Raw genomic sequence first — 24,176 nt, 5'->3', positions numbered from 1 at the left:
GCTTTTTCTCCCCTGCAACTTGTGACATTGTATCAGTTGCAGACAGCATGATATCCTTGTTTCAAGTCGTGCATTTAGTCTTTACCAATTATCTATAGCCTACATCGTTAATCCATACACAATTTCTCCAACTGGTGTATTGAGACACATGTGTTCTTAGTGTTTAGTGTTTTGACTTGTGTTCCCATATTCCAGTGTTTGTAAAGGTTACATTTGTGTTAATTGATTTAGGCCCAGTATTGATGTGTATGTGAACGTAACGCCCTCTTGCATACTATTTCTACTAGTAAACCAGGCTTTAAGAAAGTTTGGGTGAACTACTTGCCGATGTTGAAAAGACACCTTTTCAGGATTTTGATAATTGATCCACTCAAAGTGAGAGATTGATCATTTGCTTTACCGCTCTGTGTAGCTGTTTTGGTCTACAGTGTGCTATCAACTCCAAAATAAGGGCTGGGCCTTGGTCACCGAGCAACTTGTATTGACACACGCTGCAGATGACTTGGTCTGTTTGTCCACCAGTTATTACTCAAGACTCAAAAGGGAACATGAAATCAAGTTTCAGCCCCATGTTTCAAAATATAATTGCCTCAGTGACATCTAAACTTCTGAATCGGTCTCAATGTATGCAAACAATATTTACACAAGGGAAAATTCATGTTCAGGTGTATGCAAGATTTGTGTATTGCAGTGAAGTATTGTGAAGTGGACCAGTGAACAGAATGGCTTAAACAGTTAAGAAAGCATTTTAGCTTATATAGCATAAAACATAAAACCCCTACATTCTGGTTTAACTTCACTTGTGTTCGTGTTAAATTACAGTGTTTGTGGTGTTTATGTTAAATTACTCAAGGAATGTTGACCAAGATTCAGAGCCCTCAGTTTTGAGGCCTGTATAGTATCTATTTCATTATGTACTGTCTCCCAACACCTTTTTTGCTTATTGGTTCACCATTACAGACACATATATATCCATATATACAGGAAAATACAATGGAAGTTTAGATGTGGGCCTTTAGTATCAGTGGCCTAACTGCAATAGGGATGTCCTCCCAGGCATCCCCTGGCCTCCTGAATGGCATGTCGTCATCACAGGACTAGGCCCATGCATCTTCCCCTCTTTTCTCCCCTCTCTGTCTTCAGTGCATTCTCTGACTTGTCCCCTCTCTCTCCCCTCTCTGTCTTCAGTGCATTCTCTGACTTGTCCCCTCTCTCTCCCCCTTTTGTGCTCCCTCCACATGGAAATGATGCATGCAGGGAGAATGCTGATCTAGTGGAGGGGGTCTGTTGTCAGTGTGTCCCCGTCAGCCCAACCTCCCCCACCACACACACACACACACACCCACCGCACCATGAATGGCCCTGTTCGCAAGCTGTGCACTGTGACCAGGGGGGCCTCAGAGAGCAGCACTTAGGCAGGCTGGCTCTGAAAGGCCCCGTCTCTCTCTCTCTGCTGACCCATTAGATCAGATGGGCCCGGTGGAGCAGGAGAGAGCAAATTGGTAAATTCCTCGGCGGTGGGGTCACGTTTGCCTGTCGTGTTTTCCCCCTGGTGTTTTGTTTTGGACTCATTGGGAGGCGGTGCAGTGAGGCAGATTTAGCCTTTCAAGCCTCCTGTAGCACTTCAGTCTCATGGAATACTCACAGTGCCCCGAGTTTGTGTGTGTGTGTGTGTGTGAAAGAGAAAGAGAAAGAGAAGTTGGAGGTCAGGATTGTGCTTGTATTCTGACTAGAGTAACTACAGAGAGAGGGGAACGAGAAGAAAGTTGGAAGTAAGGACTGTGCTTAGTTTTTCTGTGGGGGGGGGGCTTCTGTTTGCCTTTTGTAAACACTGTATTTTCCCCTCTGTATCTGTTGCCAGTGTTAGTGAGTGAGTGAGTGAGTGAGTGAGCCTAAGCTGCACTGTGTGTGTGTGTGTGTTTTATGTGTGTGTTTGTATGTGTGTGTGTGGTGTCTCCATGCTGCTGTGCTTGTGGGAGCTTAGGCAGGCTACCGTTGCAGAGGGAAGCAGTAAAACATGTGCTTGGGCTCTGGGGGCAGTGGTTTGGCCTGGTGCCAGCATCGCAGATGGCTAGAGTCTTTTCTTTCACTCACTCACTCACTCACTGTCTTTCTTTATCTCTCTCTCCTTTCTTTCTTTCTTTCTTTCTCTCTCTCTCTCTCTCTGATTCTTTCTTACTCACTCTCTTTCTTTCTTTCTGTCTGTCTCTTACACTCTTGTTCTTTCTCTTTCCATTCTATTCATGTTTTTTTAGAAATTGTGATTTATGTTTGGGAAGACCTTTGCAGTGACAAGTTATCAGCCCCAGTGGTGGAAAACAGAGTTTTTAGAACTGCTCAGAGGAGTTGAACAGAAGTCGAGTTTTAGAAGCTTGTATCAGACACTGCATTATTTCCAGTCACCAGTAAACACAATCTCAAGATGACACTTGCACACCAAGGGCAGAAATGTGGCCTTTATTTGTCACCCTGTTTTCAGAAATATGTGCTCCACTTTCAGACTAATGAACCAACCTTCACAATCACAGTTTCAGGTCATTAGGAAAATATCAGTAATAGTAATATCACCAAACCAGTTGCAGTAGTGCCCTGAAGTAAGTGTGCATGGACATTGAGTCTGATGTGCAGCATACTACAGTCAGCACACGCAGCATACTACACGCAGCATACTACACGCAGCACACTCAGCATACTTCACTCAGCACACGCAGCATACTACACTCAGCCCCCCAAATGTCCTGAGAAGACATGCGTTGAAAACATGCTAAGCATGACTGTTTCATTTCCAGGCTAATGCACTTACTGTTAGCAGGGAGGTGAGTGAGGTTGTGTTAACATGAGGGGTGGGGGTGCGGGGTATTATTTACAAGACATGAACTCAGGTTCTGGGCACGGGGCACCCTAAACATGGTCATGGGACCTTCACGTGACTGAGGTATGCTCAAAAAAGTCCACCATCATGTCTGATTTTTGGGTTTTCATGTGGATGGCTGCAGGCCTCTGCTCCCTGGGCCGCTCAGAAGCCCGTGGAACTACAAAGCGTTCGGCCCGGCGTGGCTCTGCAGCCCGTGTGCGAGCGTCTGAGCCTTGGCTTTTGGCGATGACAAGCAGCACATACCTCACCCGCCCACAGTTTGTCACCGTTTTCTGACATTTCCAGTATCTACCGACGCCCAAAAACTCGAAGGAAACGCCGCGGCCTCAGAGGCCGGGGCCAAAGTGCTGTCCTGTCATCATGTGGTCACGCTGTCAGTTGAAGGCAGCTGTGACGTCAGTCTGAATTCCAGAGAGAGAGTAAAGTAGAGGAGTGGAGGGATTCGCGCTGTTCCTTCGAAGGCTTATCACCAGACTTCTATGACAGGTTTTTTTTTTAGTTTGTTTATCTTCGCAGAGGCGATAAGGTTTTTCATGCAGGGCTGCTGGATTGACGTAGTTTCAGGATGTGGCAAGAAGGAGTTGTGCAGAGGGTTGGGTTTCACAACTCGTTCTAGCATGTAACCCATGCATGACTGAGGACTACAAAAGGGCCGAAAACTACTCGAAATGGTATTACATTTCATTTATACTATATTACTTTTGGGAGCAAGACAAATTATTATTGTTTTTTTTTTTTTTTGTGTATGTGTTTTGAGCTTTTATAACAGTAACAGTTTCCAGGTTACTTGCAAGAGTAACAACGGTATCATCTGCTTTTGAGAGGAACAGGTTTGGTCACAAGTCAGTGGGACAATCAGTCTGGAGAAGTCAGCAAAATTTGGCATGGCAACATGCATGTTCTAGAATTCTGATTGTGTCACTAATTACAAGTAAAGTTCTGTTGGTATTTTGGACCTTCTCGGATGTGCAAGTCAGCAGTCTTTTATCATGTAGACTACGTGCTGAGAGGAAAAACGTTGAAACAGACCTTTCGACTGTTAAATTGTTTTACCATAGTTTTTATTACCGTTTTTAACCATGGGGGTTATGGTGTTTCTCAGGATCTTGCGGGGGTTTGTTGTGATTGTTGTGGCTAAAAGTGACTGAATTTGCTGCGGGAATTCTGATACATTGCAGTGAAATTCATAAAAAAAAATGTTCTCCAGTTGTTTACAGTGTTGATCCACCATATGATCCAGTGTGTTCCTTACCCTTATACTCCTTGAGTGTTTTCCTTGGTCACGCATTGCAATGCTGTTGAATGTCATTGGATTGATGGGGGCTGAACAACATTTCCATGAAGTGCAATTTGATGGACAACTCAATCCTTGATACGTCACCGCCGTCCAACATGGTTTCCCTCTTGTGCACCAAAACCTGCTGACGTACATCGCAACCTCATTTAAGAACCGGGCCCTCGAGACCATAATGACTGTACAAGGCCACTAATAGCTCATCGAAGTTCAAGTGTCGCCACATAAAAAGTTGAGTGCACAGGTAAACTCAGTCCACAGGCTTGTGTGTGTGTGTGTGTGTGTGTGTGCACCTTGCTGTAAAAGCCAGTGTTTATTGCCCCACACTTACAGGAGTGCACAGTCCCGTCACACAGATCTTTCAGTCTGGTGCGGTAGCCCATGAGGAAGCTCTAAATTTACGAGGCTGTGCCGAACACCGGGGGTTTAAGATCTGTGAGTTTTGGGATGGCGGCCTGGCCTCGTCTGGCTTCCTCTTTTACTCCTAGCTTGGCTAGCCTCGACCCCTACACTGCTCTCGATTAAGACAGTCAATCAAGAGGAATCAAAGTGCTAATGAGCCGTCACTTTGGGTTGTGATGACGCATTTTTTTTCTGATATATCTAAATGCCCTTGCAGCTATCAAGCCAGCTTGGGACTTAACGTGTGTGTCTTTAAACTCTGCATAGTGCAAATAAATAACACCAGAGAGTTTGCCAACATGGCTGACGTGTAGCTGTTGCACAATGTTCGAGACAGAGATTTTTACTTCCAGGTCATATAACCTGTTTAAGTTGTTTGCAACTTGCTCCAAGGGCTTCTGTGGTGTCCCAGGCTGATGATGTTAGACAATGTTTTTATAAACATAGGGGGCCAATAGGTATGATTGACAGCTGTCTCTCACCCCACTTCCGCATTCTAGAAGATTTATTCCTGTCCAATACACCACATGCTGTGGTGTTGCAAAGCATCCCTCCTCCATTTCAGTGATAGCTCTAAGCTCGCATGACCACTAGTGAGTGGTTCAGTGGTTAAAGAACTTTGAGGTGCCAATGAGGACAGGATATCAGCAGTATGACGTTGTTGTTTTTGGCGGCGTTGGCATCTTGACCAAGGCCATGCAGTCGTGACTGCCAGAGGCCAAGGCCCATCTGCCCCATCATGGCAAACTCTCTCTTTCATATACACGCTCATGGCTACTCTCCATCTTGTTTTGAAAGCTGCCGGTTGTCATACTGAGACTCCGGTGGGGTGGGGGTGGGGTGGGGTGGGGTGGGGGACACCAGGCCAGTGAAGGCCAGCATAGATCAGGGGATTCCACTGTGGAACAGGAGCCTCTGGAGGATTTGGGTTTCTTGCTCTAGCAATCTTGTGAATCTTGTATTTCTAGTTTTTTTTTAAAGGAGGTAAAAAAGGAGAAATGCGCATCTGTTGGTCTCGTCTTTCAAGGCACGGTGGATTCAAACCACATGTGCCCGAGGCCAGGCCTCGCCATCACCGAGTCTGAACAGGATCCCCCTCATCGAACCCCCCCCCGCGCCCTCCCCCACACACACACACGGTGTGTGTGTCTGACCCAAGCTCACATCTTTAGTTTATTTAGTCTGTGACGTAGCTGTGGTGCCGTGGCAAAGCTCTCCTTTTACAGAGGAAATCAATGGGAAATGAGCATTAAGCACTGGTTAGATGAGCCTCTACCTTTGACCCAGTTGGAGAGAAGGTGCTCTCGCCCCACCAAGCACTGGAAGCATTCACAACCCTACATGCCCAGTGGTGTTCACCGTGATGCCATCATCATGGGTTGAGGAAATTGAGAGTGAGAGAGAGAGAGAGAGAGAGAGACTTTTGACTGAAGGTTTCTTTAATTACCAGTAAAAAGCGAAACCAATATATTTCAAATCTAAAAGAAAGGGAGGGAGGGGTGGTTAGAGAGAGAGAGAGAGAGAGATGGAGGGAGGGTGAGTGAGAGAGAGAGAGATAGTCTCACACCTGTTTTTCAAACCCGCCTGTCCTCAAGGCCAACCGCTGCCACAGCCCAAGAGAGAGTGTTGGCATAGCCCCGGTCTCACCCAGACAGACGCAGCTTTACTAACATGTCAGAGTCGCTCTGTGTGTGTGTGTGTGTGTGTGTGTGTGTGTGTGTGTGTGTGTGTGTGTGTGTGTGTGTGTGTGTGTGTGTGTTGGCATAGCCCTGGTCTCGCCCAGACTGACGCAGCGATAAGCCAGAGAAAGTCTGTAGCTTACTGTACGCGGCTGACCTGCAGCTTTGCTATCTCTTTTATCTTTCTTTCTCTCTGTGTTTGCATGTGTGCTCACACACTGTCTGCTGAGTCTCTCTCACACACACACAAACGCACGCATACACGCACAAACACACACACACGCACAAACACACACACGCACCCAAACACATGCACACGCTGTCTGCTTGTGTGAGGTGGGGAGGCTGTGCCGCTCTGGTGGAAAGGGGACATAATCTTCAAGATGAAAGTGCAAATGAAAAATAAATACGCTGCATGTACCCATTACAAAGCCTATGCCGGTCGTGTGTGTGTGTGTGCGCGCGTTTTTGTAATTTAGTAAACAAAGTGTACAGTGTGCACTCAGGGCCTGTTGATAAGACGGCTTCTGCTGTGCTTTCTCTGCCTGGCCCCTCCCTGTACGTGCGTCAGTGTCACCACACGCTTGGTTGGCTGTCGCTAGGAGCCTGTGGGGGAGGGGGGGCCACAGAGGAGAGGGTTGGAGGGAGGGCGGGTGTGCAGTGTGTCGCTCACAGAGGACACAGGCAGCCCCTGCCTGTGTGTGTGTGTGTGTGTGTGTGTGTGTGTGTGTGTGTGTGTGTGTGTGTGTGTGTGTGTGTGTGTGTTACCGTGGCGGCTGTCCCATGATTGTATGGTCAGGTGACGGCAGCATGGCTAAGACAGCTGCACTAAGCCCCAGCGTGAACGTTCTCTGTCTGGGCCTCGAGTCCAGCTTCATCTGTGAGCTGCCACTTATCTATGCCAGAGAGGAAACACGCACGTAGACGCACACACACACACCCCTGATACACTGCTCACTCAGGCTGCTCACGCTAAAGCTTAGTCTCCACACACAATATTTTTCCAGAATCGCACACACGCACGCACGTATATACGCATGCACACACAGAGAAACTATGATCTTCAGCGTAGGGGAGATCCAATGGGAATTGCTTTGATTTGGTCGTTAGTGGTGATGCTGGTCAGATGGATGTTCTCTAAGGTAGGTGGTGTGTTAGTGTGGCCCAACCAAGGCTGTAGGTGTAGCACATGTTCAGCTTTTAAATACGCACTGGCTGACACTGGCTGACTTCTATCTGTATGCTCTGTTTTTTTTTATTTGGTAGTGAGTGTAAGGTCACTTTGGTGTGTGTATGTGTGCTTTGTGAGGGTGTGATTTATTTTTATTTTTATGGCAGTGATAAGATTCCAACTCAATTGTTTTTCCCCGAAGATGTCAAGTTGGCCATGGTTTGCTGCGATAATGTCTATTCACACAAAGATTAAGCATTGATCGTCATTCAGGTTACGCATTTTGCTTTTAAGGACAGAGACCATAATCGCCTCTGAGCTTTAGTTCCTTCCCATTAATCAGATGGTTTTGCATGTCATTGGAAGGCCGGTGTGATGCAACACTGAGTCTTTCCAAGTTATTAGCTCAATAGTCAACGGCACCAATGATAACATTTCAGATTAGCCTAAATTAAACCCCTTCAAATGGGTAGATGAGGCAAACTCATAATATGATCACGACATCAGGGTATCATCATATGATCGGGGTTTATTTTGTTTCTGAGTAATGTTGGCTGTTTCCATGTCGTGGGCAGTGTGTGTGTGTACTCTCCCTCTCCTGGCCTTTCTCCTGGTGTTTTACACAGCTCCACTATGTTTGCATGGGGCATGTCTAGTGGACGATGGCGACCCTGTGCAAACGGACCTCAGAGCATAGCTAGGATTCCTCATGTATCTGAGGCAATGAGTGAAGGGGTGCTACTAAGCATAGTCATTTTGTAACAAGGTTTTATTGTTGTCATCAAATCTGTGCTTCGCTTTAGGCAAAGGTTAGACATCGAGAACAAGACCTTTCGGCAGTTTTATGCTTACAGAACACCGTTCCGATTGCGTATTGTTGTGGATGTCGGAAGAATGACATCAGAGCATGCAGGCAAAAATGCTCTGCAGTTTAATGAAGATCACAAGTTATCAGTAACCTTTTAGGACCACCTGATTATATGTGCTTCAATAGCAAAGAATATTGACATAAGAGTCTGGAGAGTTAAAGGTGCACTATGTAGTTCTACTGGTCAAAAACAAACATAGTTCTAAATGTACCATAATGAAGCAGTTCAGAAGGTATGGTGTTTTCCCAGTGCTTGTGTGTACTCTATTTAACTTGTTTTTTTTGTAACACGTGTTTTATGCTGGGGAATGAAATAAAATGCAGAGAAATACCTTGAGATCTGTATGTAAATACGACTCTTGACAACAAAAACTAAATATTACTCTTTTAATCAGCCGTGGTTTGTTCTTTGTTGAGAGGCCATTGTTTTGTATGGTATACCCTATGCTATCATTGAGGCTGATGTTGTGTGTGGTGTACCCTATGCTATCATAGAGGCTGTTGTGTGTGTGGTCTACCCTATGCTATCATAGAGGCTGTTGTTTTGTATGGTGAACCCTATGCTATCATAGAGGCTGTAGTGTGTGTGTGTGTGGTTTACCCTATGCTATGACGGAGTTTTTTTTAAATTTTTTATAGATGTTTTACATTTCTTCTCCAACTTTGAAACTAGTTGGCTGGTAGACAGTGACTGAGTCATAACTCTGATCAGCTCTGGCTCAGGCTCTTTATCTCACTTTCAAAGAGGCACCAACTCTAGGCCCTGACCCTGATGTGGCCCTGGTCTAGCCCCGATGTGGCCCTGGTCTAGCCCTGATGTGGCCCTAGACTAGCCCTGATGTGACCCTGATGTGGTCCAACACATGCATGGAGATGATCAGGACTGGTTTAGACTCATCCGTCTGTATCTGCTGATGTCAGACAGTTTTGTGCCTGCAGCTGCCGGTGGTGGGAGACTGCTAATTGTGAGTGGCTGTTCCGAAAAGTCACAGGTGCAAGTGTGTTTTCACCTGTGTAGTGCAGAACAATGCCATAGTTTATTGGTACGGCACATGCTGGAGTCTGTGCAATGAGCTCTCCGTTCTGTTCAGCGAATGTATCTCTCTCTCTTTCTTGAAGCACTTGAACAGTCCACATCGTGGCTGGCTTCTTCGTCTCTTGCCATCCTTCCGGTGAGCGTGTAGACAGGCGCGGTTTCTGCTAGCTTAGAGCCATCTGGCCTTAACCCCAGTCCTTCACTGTGAATTGAAAAATAGTATGAAGCAGATCGAGGTGTTGGTTCCAACATGTGCAAGATGCATTGTGTTACTGTGCCTTAGAGTGAAATGTGACATGATAGTTGTTAAAGAGGCCAAAGATGCAAAGGAAACGATGCAGATGGAATCTTTTAGCATTTATCATGGCGTGGGCATGGCTATCGTTTTAGTCCTTCAACAAGGAACACAGAAGCCTGCCTGTGTGCCACAAATCAGTTTCACCCCCCACAGACACGCATCACACACATTAGGAATTACTCATACGCTAAAGAGCAGTGCTGTGTGTAAACAGTGTGGTTGTTGATGCTAAAATATCACCATGCCAGTTGCTGCCTGAGTCAGACCACTGGAGTTGGCTGATCGCTTTAGAAATGGCTGGTTGGGTGCTGGTGGTCAGATGGTTGTCAGATGGTGGTGATGGTGATAATAAGTGGTTGGAAGGGAGCACCAGTGATGCCGTAGATGTCATCAGGTTTTTATAGGGCGCGACCCAGACGGTTAAGGTCTACGTCAGCAGTGGGCACACCCTGGTATTTAACTTGGACAAACCGGCATGATGATGGGTCATCAGATTCCAAACAAACACCACGCCGGCTGGGCATGTAGTCAGCTCAAGAAGCTGAGAAACTGTTCACATACAGTGGATAGCTCAGTATCTTTGAAAAAACATTGGCTTAACTCAAACCTTTTTGAAAGCAGTGAACTAGTTTTTTTAATGTCTGTAAAGCGTGTCTAAGACAACTACGTTCAGTTTTACAGAAACGAACATGAATCGAGGTAAAAACTGTGATAGATGGAGACTATTTTGAGTGTCAGCCGTATCAAGCAGTGTCCCATCTGAATGTAGCATTGCCAATAAGCAATAATGACACACTAGGGGTGTGCAAAAATATCGTTTTATCGATTGTTCGCTTTTTTTAAATGAATCTTATTCGATATCGATCTGTAACATTTTTGGTTCATATTATAGAAAATCCAATTATTACCAGTTCTCCCCATTAGATTTCGCTCTCGTTCCACTTGTGTAAACTGCAAATGCATAAAGGAAAATGCACAATTTGTTTCCAGTGACTGCATTTGTAAATTTGTGTTCCATTTTAGAGTATGGTGGCTAGACGTCCCGTTTTCCCTATGACAGTCCACGACTTTTTCTGATAAATACATCATGTTTTGTCCCGTGTTTCCTCTATCCTAACAGGGTTAAAAGCAATGAGACAAGGGTTATGAGACCACAATTTACTCATGGAAACATAATTTAACAATGATGGAGAAGACATACGGTACTGTGCAGGGGTGTACACCTACCAGAGTTGGGGGGTATGTGTTGTAATGGTACAGTTGGCCCACGGAATGGTGTTAGTAAAAAATGTTGGGCCACGTAACGGTACCGGTTTCGGTATCTTTATATTAAAGAAAAAAATAAAACTAAATACAACGTTCTATTCAGAAAAATGTCTGCCTGTCTAATGAGGCCTGGTTTCTGTCTCTATTACATTGAGGTAGTTTTCACTTGCTCTGGAGGTCCAACTATCAGTAGAGAAAGCTAGATAGTGTGTCTGTCTCAATTTTGTTTGTTTGTTTATAGTCGTCTTACCGTCATCATTGTCTTACTGAACTCTGAATCCAAAATGTTCCCACACAGTGATTTTGAAAGACTTCGGCGCCTCTCCTAGCTTCTTTCTGTCTAGCTAGTGTTTGCCATTGAGAAGTTGGAGCTTAGATCATTTATTTTTCAGTTTCCCTTCTCCTTCCCAGCATCTGTTTGCATCGAGAGTGTTGATGGGCTCCAGAGTCTCCATTCCGATGGACTCCAGAGATGTTTTGTAGATCTGAAAGCACAACGTGCGTGCGGTCTGCAGTGCCGTAAGCAAGTTTTTGAAAGGAAAGGAAATCACGGCCATATCGCAATACCACGGTTCACGTCTATGTATTGAACAGTAAGGGGGCGTGCCGAACGGTTTGATATAATAACGCGTACTGTTGCATCCCTTTTTTCAAAACATGTATAGCTCTCCAGAATATATCTATTCCATTTGAAATTTTTTTTTAATCTTTTTAAACATCTATCTATTTATGAAAAGCTGCTATATAGTATTTCGTCATTTCTATCACTTTTAAATTGGAATCGAACAGGATTGAATCAAATCGTAAGCTTGTGAATGGGGAAAAAAATCAAATTGGACCATGTGTGCCAATACCTAGCCCTATGACACACTATAGTCATCCTGTCCTTTCCAAAAACAAAATGGCGTGGCTGTGACTGGCCATCGTCAGAAGGCTGGCAGGTCTGGCTAGCCATTACCACACTTTGGTGATAGAAATCTGCGCACGTCTTTTTGTTTTGTTTTTTTCTTCTTCTGTATTTCTTTCAACTGGCGCGCCAAGATCGTAAACCCTGTGTAGTTAGGAGGTTTATTCCTGTCATAAAGCCCTTCCTGGTTGTCTGGGAGCGCTTGTCTTCCTGGGCTTCTGGCACTCAAAAGGAAGCGTATTGCTACAAAGTGTTCCTCTTGCTTTTTTATTTTCGAGAGAAGCCCGGGGGGAGCCGTTGATTTATAATGGATACAAATCAACTATGCAAATTGGTTCAGTCCATTGACGTCATCGTCTGAATTGGACGGCACCAGGGGACACCCCAGCCAGTGATTTGAATGCAGTACTGGAGAGGAGCCAGAGAGAGAAAGAGAGAGAGAGGGAGATCGTGTGTGTGTGTGTGTGTGTGTGTGTGTGTATGAAGGGTGGATGGAGAGGTAAGCCAGCGTGAGGCAAGCCTGGTCCTGTCCCATCTGCGACTAACCCTGTCTACACACACACACCACACACACACACACACGAAAACAAACACTGGCAGGAGGTTGTCCTTTGACAACATGACCCAGGGAGATCCCATAGTGTTCCCAATGGTTCTGTGTGTGTGAACATATGTGTGTGAAGGAGGAAAAGTGTGTATGTGTAAGCTGCAGATGACTTTATTCCTTCACATTCCAAAGCGATGCTAATGCATTGAGGCAGGCATATCCACCACCATTTCCTCCAGCCTCCCAAAGCACTGCTATCTGTCATGATTCTCCTTTCCTGATGAACGGTTTAGATAGCACCCTCTCCACACACACACACACACACACACACACACACACACACACACTGTTGCATACACACCAACCCATCAGACATTCCCCACTCAATCTTCCCCTCTCTCTCCGTCCCCCTCTCTCTCTCTGTCTATGTACTGTATCTGTGTATCTATCTCTTTCTCTCCGTCTCTGTCATGGCCTCTTTCTTTCTCTCTCTCTCTCTCTCTCTCTCTCTCTCTCTCTCTCTCTCTCTCTCTCTCTCTCTCTCTCTCTCTCTCTCTCTCTCTCTCTCTCTCTCTCTCTCTCTCTCTCTCTCTCTCTCTCCCTCTCTGCTCTCCTACTGTGAGTTCCTTGCGTGTTACCTAAGCTTGTGAAGCACCAGTGTCCTTCTTAGTTCTTGCATTAATTAGCACATGGCTTAGCTTCACTGCCAGACGTGGAGAGCTGCTTCTCTGTCCAGAGATTAAGCCTCGGTCCTGGGACTAGATTGCACTCTGAATGAGATCCTCCTGCTGCAAACCTGGATTGAAGGCCAGGACTAGTCGTGTAATCCCTGGCCAGGAGACAAATTGTTGGTTAGAGAAATGGTAGAGGAACTGTAAAAGAGCTGTGGCTTAATCATTTTGAATATGGTGGGCCGTGTGTAGCCTGTTATGATGGAGAGTGATGTTAGTCCCTCATGAATTGCTTCACAATGATAAAGCATCAGGGTTTTTTTTTTTTTTTTTAAAGAAAGTTGAGTGTTTCAGAAGGCAACACTGACACTCTGAGGAAGACTGCTACCCAAAATGCAGAGTGTTGACACGGTGTAAAAGAATGTCTGATTAGCCTGTTTCTTATTTTGGACTTTTTAAACATTTGTTTTATTCAGAATTAAAATCAGTGAATGAGTTGTGTTGGCCAAATTTGTACATACAAGGACTACGGTCAGTAGTAGTAGTTGTTGGAGGACGTTGTATAGGAGAATGTATAACTTTTCCATGAAGGGTAAGAGTGTAGTGTGATGGCAGTGTCGTATTCAGTCTTGGTAGAACTCTGAATGAGGGCAATTTGATGACACAATATATATTTTGTGGAAGTGACATTATCAGTGTCAACACAGCTGCTTTGTGTATCTGTGTGTTTTTGTGAGGTACTGGATGAGCGGTGTAAATAGAGTGTGTCATGAATTGCCACCTGTTAGTTTTCCACCCCTGGGGGTGGGTGTGTGGTTGTGGGGGGCCTAGGAGAGAGAGAGTGTGTGTGTGTGTGGTTGTGGGGGGCCTAGGAGAGAGTGTGTGTGTGTGTGTGTGTGGTTGTGGGGGGCCTAGGAGAGTGTGTGTGTGTGTGTGGGGGGGGTGTTGAAGGTGTGGATGGATGGATGGATAAAGCAGTCTTGGGCTGGACACCTTATGGGAGATGCCAGTGGAAAGCATTCAGCCTTAATCCCTCTCCAGTTTCACTGCCCTCGTCACGGGTTTGCCCCCCCCCCCCCCAAATAACCTTTAAACTCAAACTTGATGAGAATATATTGATTGAGTTTAGACCGGTGACAGATCTTTTTCTCTGCATAACAATCATTTCAGTTTGAAAATTTCAACTTCTGATGCTTCATTTGTACCATGTTTCTAAAAGTGTGTTGTTTGAGTGTGTGTGTCACAGTAGATCATGACCAGGGTGACAGATGACCTAAGTGATGGTGTGTGTGTGTGTGTTTGCCCTTTTCCGCAGAGACGTGGAGCGATCTCCTATGACAGCTCCGATCAGACTGCGTTGTACATTCGTATGCTAGGTAAGGACCGGCACTGCCACCGCACCGCACCACACCACACCCTCGTCCTTATTTCTTACACACAAATACACATTTCTCTCTCGCTCACACACACACACACACACGCACAAACAAACCAAAAATACCAAATACTATCTCACGACACCCTTTAAAATAAGTACAGGGTTGAAAAGGTTTTTGTTTTGTTTGGGGGGGGGGGGGGGGGGGTACAGTTATTGAACACACCACATTACGCAACAGCTTGTGTAACAGAGAGAGCGAGAATGAGAGACGAGGGAGAGAAGGAGGGAGAGAGACACGGAGAGAGAGAGATGGAGGGAAAGAGAGAAAGAGACAGAGGGAGAGAGAGAAATAGATGGACAGTCCCCCCTGTCAATCTCAGACCTCTGGGCCTTGATTCACACACCTCCAGCAGCTTTAGGCATGTGTTTGTGTGTGTGTATGGCTTTTTTCACAGGGAAAGTGTTTAGCCATTCTGTAAACTTGTAGTGAATGAAGATCTAATTCTGCTCCATATCCTGCCCCCATCCCACCTCCCAACCCCAGCTTTGAAGCCTAACCATGCCAGCTTCTATCTCTACGGAAGTCATGGTCTGCCCCGAGGTTAGCGCGTAGCCACTGTGTCGTCGTCATCACCCAGCAGAGGCTCAGTGCTGAAAATATATTTAACTCTCTCACACACACTCTCTCTCACACACACTCTCTCACTCACACACACTCTCTCACACTCACTCTCTCACACTCACACACACTCTCTCACACTCACACACACTCTCTCACACTCTCACTCACACACAATCTCTCACACACACACACACACACACACTCTTTCTCTTTCTTGCTCTCTCTGTCTTGGTAGCAGGAAGGCGAGTTGAGTGTGAAACCTGGGCTACTGGTTGTGCCAGGCACGGCGTCTGTGCAGATGATATATATATATATATGTGTGTGTGTGTGTGTGTGTGTGTGTGTGTACGGGTGGGTGTCAAGGCCAGTTATGCAGACCTCAGTGACCTCAGAGCCACTTTACAGGGGCTGCGTTCACTCGCACAGTAACAATCACGCACGCCAGCATTTCCACTCACTAAAGTGTGTGTGTGTGTGTGTGTGTGTGTGTGTGGGGGGGATGGGATGGGATGGGAGTCATGGGATGGGAGTCATGGTTAGTTCACATGAGGCCTGTGCATCACTGCAAGGATGCCTCTGCCAGGGTCACCTACAGTGGGATTTGTAACATGGGGTTACTTAATGGTTGTGTTAAAAAAAAGCCTTGGGCGCGGACGGACAGACGGAAACAGTGAGGCATCAGCAGGGGGGCAGAGGTCAGGCCACGCTCTTAGTGACATGACCCAAAACTAGAGTGACCTCAGGGAGCAGCTGACTCCAGACCTGGGCCAGATAGGCGGTAGAGTCACCATTGGCCTGGGATGACTTTGGCTGTTGCTAAAATACTGGGGGACTACGCTAATTCAACATATTTAAAAAAAAAAAAAAAATGATTGCTTGATTTCTATTCTATTGTCTCGAGTTGAAGCAGCTTCATTTCTAACGCATGATCCAGAAGCTTCTGTTTTTTTTTTTTTTAATGTAGTTCTTTTAGGGTTTGTTTTGTCTGGTACTTTGGTTGCATGCGACACGTTTGTGCTACACACTTTTTGTACATTCCCTGTCAAATCTGTGAATGCCTTTTTTAATACACCTCTTGTCTGTTTTGTTTTTGTTTGGTTTTACTGAATAGTAATTCCCAGTTTCGGTATGTTGATAGGGGCTTGTGTAATATTCAAACAGCTGTTTTCAAGTAAGTACAGCATTGGTGGGAGGGTGCTTTTGATTCTCTTTATTTCCAGTTTTTGACGTTTGGACATTTAATTGCACACAACCACCAATCAGTAGTGACTGACGAACTGGAGGCTGCCATATCTCTGTGTAGAAAGACTGTGCAACTTACCCGCCCCCCTCCCTAGACCCCCCCAGTGAGCTTATAGCCCTACTGAATGCCTATTAACACATGTGACTGGAGAGCCTTGGCTAGCCTCATTCAAATCCTCTGAGTTTTTATTTATTTATTTATTTATTTATTTATTTATTTATGTATTTATTTATTTATGTGTTTTTTAATTTTTTTTATTTATCTATCTATTCCCTTCCCTCTTCTCCTCCTCCTCCTCTTCCTGATCCTCATCCTGTCTTTTGAGTCTTGAAGCACAAGCTTGTCTTTTAGTCGGTGCCTTCCCTCGCGGCAGCCTGAATACTAATGTTTGAAGTCCTCGCTGGCATGGTAGTGCATGTTTATATGTTCCCCCTTTATCCTCTTCTCTCCTCTCCTCTCCTCTCCTCTGGCTGTTTGCTGTCTGTCTTTCCCCAGGTTAGTCCCTTTGCTCCTGGTGTGTGGATGGCTTTAGAGGTGGCATTAGTGCATTTGTTGTTGTCTTTGTTGTTTTGTGAGTTGTTGTTGTTGTTGTTGTTTGCCTTGGCGAGTGTCTTGAGGACCTGTTGTGTTTATGTTGCCCTTCAGGAGACGTGAGAGTGAGAAGCCAGGTAGGATTTGAACCGGAACGACGAGGCTCGCACCCCTACCTGTGTGTCGATTTCCGAACCTTGCACTGTAAGTATGCACATCGAAAGGGAAACATGCATTTGAATGGTCACAGTAACACACACACACACACACACACACACACACAACATTCAACTACAGGCAGATCTGGTCACGGATGTTTGTGTGTAAGCCTAGACAGACATGCACACACACAGTTGTTATACACACTCTCTACCCTCCATTCTACCCTCTTCCTGTCCCTTTTACATCAAACGCATGAAGCTCTGAGCCTATGCTCCTTAGATCACTGGCGACCCTGTTGAATGTGTGTGTGTGTGTGTGTGTGTGTGTGTGTGTGTGTGTGTGTGTGTGTGTGTGTGTGTGTGTGTGTGTGTGTGTGTGTGTGTGTGTGTGTGTGTGTGTGTGTGTGTGTGTGTGTGTGTGTGTGTGTGTGTGTGTGTGTGTGTGTGTGTGTGTGTGTGTGTGTGTATAGTCTCTTTAACTAGGGCTGAGAGGCCGTGGCTCTGTGGGTGCCCGGTGTGCCCGCTCAGGCGTGCCCAATGAGGGCACAGAGGGAGCAGTGAGCGGGCCGCTGACTTTTTTGCCCTGGCAGTGGGCTTTAGAGCGGCACGCTGCGTCAGCAGTATGTCCCCGTGCCCTCTGGCATGCCCGTACACACAAACACACTCACTCACACACACACACACATGCAGGCTCTGGCCTCTTAGATTGTTAATCATTTGTTGTATGCTGAGTGGTGTGGTATTGTGTGGTGTTGTGCGCTGTGGTGTGGTATGGTGTGTGTTGTGTTTGTTAGTTCTTCTTTCTTCTCTTCCTCTCTATCCCTTCCTACCCCTGTGGCAGTGAGTGGAGTAACAGGTCTCTGTGTCCACTGCTACTGATGTCTGAAATGCTCAGGGACAAAGGAACACATTTTCCCACTGCTCATTAGTGATGTCCCCGACCAAACAATAGATTGGCTAGTGTGTGTTTTATGGACTGAGGAGGTATTTTGTCCTTAATTACAGTCTTTAATTTCACTTACAGGTGAAATGTATTAATTTGCACCTCAATGAACCCTAAAGGGTTTTTCAAATGGTTTCTGTCGTAGAACTTGTTAAAGTTCCAAATTAGAGCCCTCTGCTCTATCGGTTCTTTGTACAAAGTCACTGCCAGCACTTGGGAACAGCTTTTAGCTTTGAGGAATCCCTATATAGTTCGTTTTACATGTTTACAAATGGTCCATTTGTCTTGACGCTTTTCAGTGTCTGTACTGTAACTTCTGTGTGTCTCTCCGACAAAAAAAGTTCTGGTTGTCTGTAGTATTGGTTCTGGTTGTCTGTGGCTCTGGTTCTCTTGATTCTGAGTGTTCCGGTTGTTTCTCCACAGCCCGGAGTGAGAATGCGAGGCCAGTGCCCGGCCGGCGGGTTCACAGGCTCTTCAGCTTCCAGCGCCACCTGCACTCCTCACGCCGGCTCCACAGCGCCACCACCTGGCCCTACAACCCTCTGCACATCCTGGACGAAGACTACCTGGGCCAGGCCAAGGTCTGCTTCACCCTCCACCCCTCTCATCCCCCCACCCCCACCCAGTGTCAGCACGCACTGACTGTACAGTGAAGAGTAGGCTATGTCAAACCCCCAGAGGAATGAGCTATCAAACATCTACTTCCCGAATGTGCAGATGCCCAAAGTAGGAGGGAAGTAAGAATAGAGAACCACTGTGATGTCACTTCCCCCTAGCAACTGTGGTTCGTATTCCAAACAGAATTGCTTGTGCTTGGAAACTCTTATGGTGCTGTGACGTCTCGCATTGGTTTTCTATTGAGTCTTAAAGGAGAACTCCGTCTGACAGTCTGTATAGTTGAGCTTTTAAAACTATTCTTGGGTCCTTAACAATAAAACAGAGCTCTTTTAGTATTATTAGTTTTCCTCCTAGGGAAATGATCACAAATACGATTTGCTTAATGCTTTGTGGTTAGTCCTCTTTTTCTTGTATTATTGTTTTACCATCTTTGAAATCTGTTGGATTTTTTTCAATTGACATTTGTTTTGCCATCACCTTATCTAGTATATTCCCTCTTTTGTGTTGCAGTGTATGCTGGCAAAGGTTGGAAGCTGGAATTTTGACATTTTCCTCTTCGACAGATTAACAAATGGTACATATTATTTCACTCCAAATGTGTGTGTCTCTGGAGAGGTGCCTGGATGATCCCCCAGCACGCTCCGCTGAATCAATTTCTATTCCCAAGAGTCCCCACACTATTTCCCTCTCACGAGTCCTGGCATGCCAGCGCTCTGCTGGTCAACAGTGCCCCCTGCTGGCCATAGATATTATTTGCTGTGGTGTGCTAGAAGCTGATTGGTTGGGATGGTGTTCTGTTTAGGTATTCTGAAGGTACACTCATGTCCCCATTGTTGTCTTCATTCCTAGGAAACAGCCTCGTCACCCTGACGTTCCACCTGTTAAACCAGTATGGATTAATTGAGCTCTTCCAGTTAGACATGGTGAAACTTCGTCAATTTATAGGTATGTCTTTTAGCTCCTTTCTCTTGTTTTTCCCTGAATGGTGTCTCATAATTGCATGTAATAAAAACAAGTGGTATCCTAATGTTTTACAAATAAACAGTATTGAGTATATTTTTACATATTTGTATCTTTTTGGTATACATTTCATGTTTCAGTCATGGTCCAAGAAGACTACCACAGCCAGAACCCTTATCACAACGCAGTCCATGCTGCAGACGTGACCCAGGCCATGTACTGTTACCTGAAAGAGCCCAAGGTGGGAGTCCTCTTTCTAATCCTCCCTTCTTTTTTTTCTCGTCGTTTCTCTCGTCTACGCGGTCAGATATGTGTTTTACGATCAGTGTGAAATGTGGTGTCTTAGCGGGTCCTAGAGGAATAGGGCAGAGAGGTGTACGCACAGCAGTTTTGATCTTTGTGCTGAGGCTCTGTGTACGTTTCCCCTGTGCAGCTCGCCAAGTCGCTGACATCCTGTGACATCCTCCTGGGCCTGCTGGCCGCGGCCACCCATGACCTTGACCACCCAGGGGTCAACCAGCCCTTCCTCATCAAAACCAACCATTACCTAGCAGCTTTGTACAGGGTAAGAGTGCTGACAACACTAAGGCCATGTGTTCAATGCCCACGGAGCACATATTCTGATATATGTCGGTACAGCTGTTATGTGATACATGCTGCTTTGAGTGAAAGTGTCAGCTAAATGTATACATGTAAATGTTAGGGGGAACAAGAAACTGCCAAACATTACCTACCAGCTTTGAACTGGACCAGAAGAAGCACAGACCTATACCTTATTACTAGTTAGTTATTATTATTATTATTATTATTATTATTATTAGTTACTACCAGGCGTTACCAAGCAGCTTCGCACAAAAGAAGGGGAAGCACAAGCCTTCTAGAACTCAGTCCTCAGTATATTGTCTCACATGTGGAAAACACTCTAGAATCTCCCATGAGCATCCAGTGCCTCCCATGATGTTAACAGACATGTTTGTGTTTTTCTTTCTGAAAGAATACCTCAGTTCTGGAGAATCATCACTGGAGATCAGCTGTGGGGCTCCTGCGAGAGACAGGACTTTTTTCCCACTTACCTGCAGAGGATGGGTCAGTCATATACATCGCTCACACTCACTCACACACTCACTCACTCACTCAGCTCATATTAACTCTCTCCCACTTACCTGCAAAGGATGGGTCAGTCACACACATCTTTCTCTCACACACACTTCGTATTAACCTTAACCCTGTTGATGCACTGTGTGGGATGTTGTGTTTGATGCTCATGCTTCTGTTTGTGTGTGTGTGTGTCAGATTAAACATGGAAAGACAGCTGGGGTCTTTGATCCTGGCCACCGACATCAGCAGACAGAATGAGTACCTGTCCAAGTTCAGGAGGCACCTGGACCAGGATGACTTGTGCTTGGGCAACGCCTCCCATCGCCACTTCATCCTCCAGGTGAATTGTCTTATGGGAAATGTAGTCTGTATTTTGCACTAAGAAATGGAAGGCTGAAGGTACAGTGGGGAAAATAAGTATTTGAACCCCTGCCGATTTCGCAAGTTTGACCACTTGCAAAGAAATGTGTGATCTATAATTGTAATGGTAGGTGTATTTTAACAGTGAGAAATAGAATATCAACAAAAAAATCCAGAAAACTGCATTTTATAACATTTATGACTTAATTTGCATTTGATGCAGAAAATAAGTATTTGAACCCCTAGCAAAACATGACTTAGTACTTGGTGGAATAACCCTTGTTGGCAAGCACAGACGTCAGACTTTTCTTGTAGTTGGTCACCAGGTTTACACACATCTCAGGAGGGATTTTGGTCCACTCCTCTTTGCAGATCCTCTCCAAATCCTTAAGGTTGCGTTTTCAATGGGAGGGAATGAGGGAATGAGGTTCAAGCCCAATATTCCACGTTACATGGCCCCATCCATAGTCCCCTTGATGCAGTGGAGGAGTCCTGTACCCTTGGCAGAGAAACAGCCCCAAAGCATAATGTTTCCACCTCCATGCTTGACGGTGGGGATGGTGTCATATTCAGCATTCTTCCCCCTCCAAACGCGGCAAGTCGAGTTGATGCCAAAGAGCTTGATTTTGGTCTCATCTGACCACATCCTGTCTCCCAATCCTCCTTAGAATCTTTTAAGTGTGCATTGGCAAACTTCAGACGGCCCTGTACATGTGCTTCCTTGAGCAGGGGGACCTTGCGAGTGCTGCAGTACTTCAAACCATTACGGCGTAGTGTGTTGCCAATGGTTTTCTTGGTGACTGTGGTCCCAGCTGCCTTGAGATCATTCACAAGCTCCCCCTGTGTAGTTCTGGGGTTATTCTGCACCTTTCGGATGATCACCGATACCGCACGAGGGGATATCTTGCATGGAGCCCCAGACCTAGAGCGATTGACAGTTGTTTGGTGTTGCTTCCATTAACGAATAATCGCACCAATAGTTGTCTGCTTCTCACCAAGCTGCTTGCCGATGGTTTTGTAACCCATTCCAGCCTTGTGCAGATCATCTTATCTCTGACGTCCTTGGTCAACTCTTTGGTCTTGCCCATGGTGGTGAGGTTGAAGGTGTGAAGTATGATTCTTTGGACAGGTTTCTTTTATACACGTCACCAGTTGAGATCAGGTGTACCTTGTTAGGCCTAATGAGGACTAATCTGTGTGCTTCTTGGGCACATAACTGGTCATTGGGAGCCAGAATTCTTGCTGTTTGCTTGGGGGTTCAAATACTTATTTTTTTGCATCAAATACAAATAAAGTCATAAATGTTATAAAATGCAGTTTTCTGGATTTGTTTGTTGATATTCTATTTCTCACTGTTAAAATACACCTACCATTACAATTATAGATCACATATTTCTTTGCAAGTGGCCAAACTTGCAAAATCAGCAGGGGTTCAAATACTTATTTTCCCCACTGTATATACATTTCAGCAGTGCTTGAACAGTTAACCAATGATCTTGTAATTGGATGCATAGTTTTCTGGTACAATCTAGAGTACATCGATATTATTATGACAATGAAATAGGCTTTTGTATGAATTTTTCTAAAATATGCAGTTTAGCTGTATGCATTTCAGTGACTGATTGATCAACTGTTCTGTTGTGACTTGGGGTTAGGCCAAACTGTGTCTCTTATACTCTCTGTGTGCATAGTGTGTAACTGATAACTGATACATTTATGTCCTGTGTGTGTGTGTGTGTGTGTTGTTTTTGCTTGTGTGTGTGTGTGTGTGTGTTTTGTTTTTGCTTGTGTGTGTGGTGGACGTCGTCTGTGTGTTTGTGTGTCGTGTGTATGTGTGTGTGTGTTCGTGCAGATGGCCCTGAAGTGTGCTGATATCTGTAACCCCTGCCGGCCCTGGGAGTTGAGCAAACAGTGGAGTGAGAAAGTGACAGAGGAGTTTTTTCAGCAAGGTGAGCTGACACTGTACTTGTGACTGCATACAAACATGGTGCCCTGACGCTGTATTAGTGACTGCACACAAACTCTCACTGCTTTCAAACTACAAAAGACACTTACAGATCTCACACATGCTTTGTTGGGCTAAATAATTATTGGAGTGTATATATTCATACAGTTTGTAAATTCAAGAATTCCTGACAGTGAAAATGTATGTAAAATTATGTAGGTTTTTTTCTCTCCTTGTGTGTGTGTGTGTGTGTGTGTGTTAAGTTAGTTGGATGGCTTGTCAATAGTGAAATTCAATATAAATGAGCTCAATATAAATCACTGTGAATTCAATGTATTGTTTTTCTAATCAGTTGGGCGAGCGGTTTGGAATAACTGTTATGATTTGCCGTTTGCTTCTCAACAGGTAACATTGAGAAGAGGCACAAGCTGGAAGTCAGCCTGCTGTGTGACAGTCAGTCCAACACAGTAGGGGACATTCAGATCGGTAAGCATACAGCTCCTTACATTCTTCTGCCTGTGGGAGTGGGTACGCTGTGCTGATCTGTACAGAAAGGCACCGTACGCAGTGCACATGTATGCGTGTTTATATGTGTGTGTGGGTGCTTGTGTTTGTGTACGCATGTCTGTGCGTGTGTGTGTGTGTGTGTGTGTGTGTGCATGCACATGTGTGCACATTTTTATATCTTTGTGTGTGTGTTTCAGGCTTCATGACATACGTAGTGGAGCCTCTGTTTTCCGAGTGGGCCCGGTTCTCGGACACGCGTCTGTCCCAGACCATGCTAGGTCACCTGGGTCTGAACAAGGCCAGCTGGAGCGGGCTTCGGGCTTCTGGGAGCCTGGAAGAGCCAGAGCCAGAACCCGACCCGGACCCACCGCCACCCCCAGCACCAGGCCTGGCCCAGGAGCCCCAGCCACAGAAGATCCCACCACCAGAACCTTAGCTCAGGGAAGCCAGGAGTTTTGATCACCCACCCCCAAACCCCCAACCAGTCCCTGGGGAAAGGCTGCACAGAGTGTGTGTTGTGGTGCTTTCTGTCTGTCTGTCTGTGTGTGTGTGTGTGTGTGTGTGTGTGTGTGTGTGTGTGTGTGTGTGTGTGTGTGTGTGTGTGTGTGTGTGTGTGTGTGTGTGTGTGTGTGTGTGTGTGTGTGTGTGTGTGTGTGTGTGTGTGTGTGTGTGTGTGTGTGTGTCAGAGAGAGAGAGAGCGAGAGGCCCACTGGTATACACTCACACCCCAGTCCAACACCTTGAAGTCACATTTTGTTGCTTGCCTCCCAACCCAAACCACTGATGAATCTTTTTT

General features: G+C 45.6%; 1 protein-coding gene across 6 annotated transcripts; it reads left to right on the top strand.

Moving 5' to 3' along the window:
• The first annotated feature begins 2,885 nt into the window (after positions 1 to 2,885).
• Positions 2,886 to 23,959, top strand: pde7a (phosphodiesterase 7A). 6 transcript variants are annotated; one of them, XM_031583800.2, is made up of 14 exons: positions 2,886 to 3,546; positions 14,330 to 14,390; positions 16,153 to 16,185; positions 16,903 to 16,992; positions 18,316 to 18,473; positions 19,021 to 19,084; positions 19,360 to 19,455; positions 19,611 to 19,711; positions 19,904 to 20,035; positions 20,465 to 20,556; positions 20,764 to 20,908; positions 22,781 to 22,877; positions 23,279 to 23,359; positions 23,578 to 23,959. In XM_031583800.2, exons 1-14 carry the CDS (start codon positions 3,544 to 3,546, stop codon positions 23,814 to 23,816), a joined length of 1,392 nt encoding a protein of 463 aa, XP_031439660.1. In that variant the 5' UTR covers positions 2,886 to 3,543; the 3' UTR covers positions 23,817 to 23,959. The 6 variants fall into 6 exon arrangements, with proteins under 6 accessions (XP_031439660.1, XP_031439662.1, XP_031439661.1 ...); XM_031583797.2 differs by lacking the exon at positions 2,886 to 3,546 and adding an exon at positions 6,986 to 7,392; XM_031583802.2 differs by lacking the exon at positions 16,153 to 16,185 and having other exon boundaries at positions 2,889 to 3,546; positions 16,906 to 16,992.
• The last annotated feature ends 217 nt before the right edge of the window (positions 23,960 to 24,176 follow it).

The sequence above is a fragment of the Clupea harengus genome, chromosome 17, assembly GCF_900700415.2.
Source record: "Clupea harengus chromosome 17, Ch_v2.0.2, whole genome shotgun sequence".
NCBI lineage: Eukaryota > Metazoa > Chordata > Actinopteri > Clupeiformes > Clupeidae > Clupea > Clupea harengus.
This window is presented reverse-complemented; position numbering and strand designations above follow the sequence as displayed.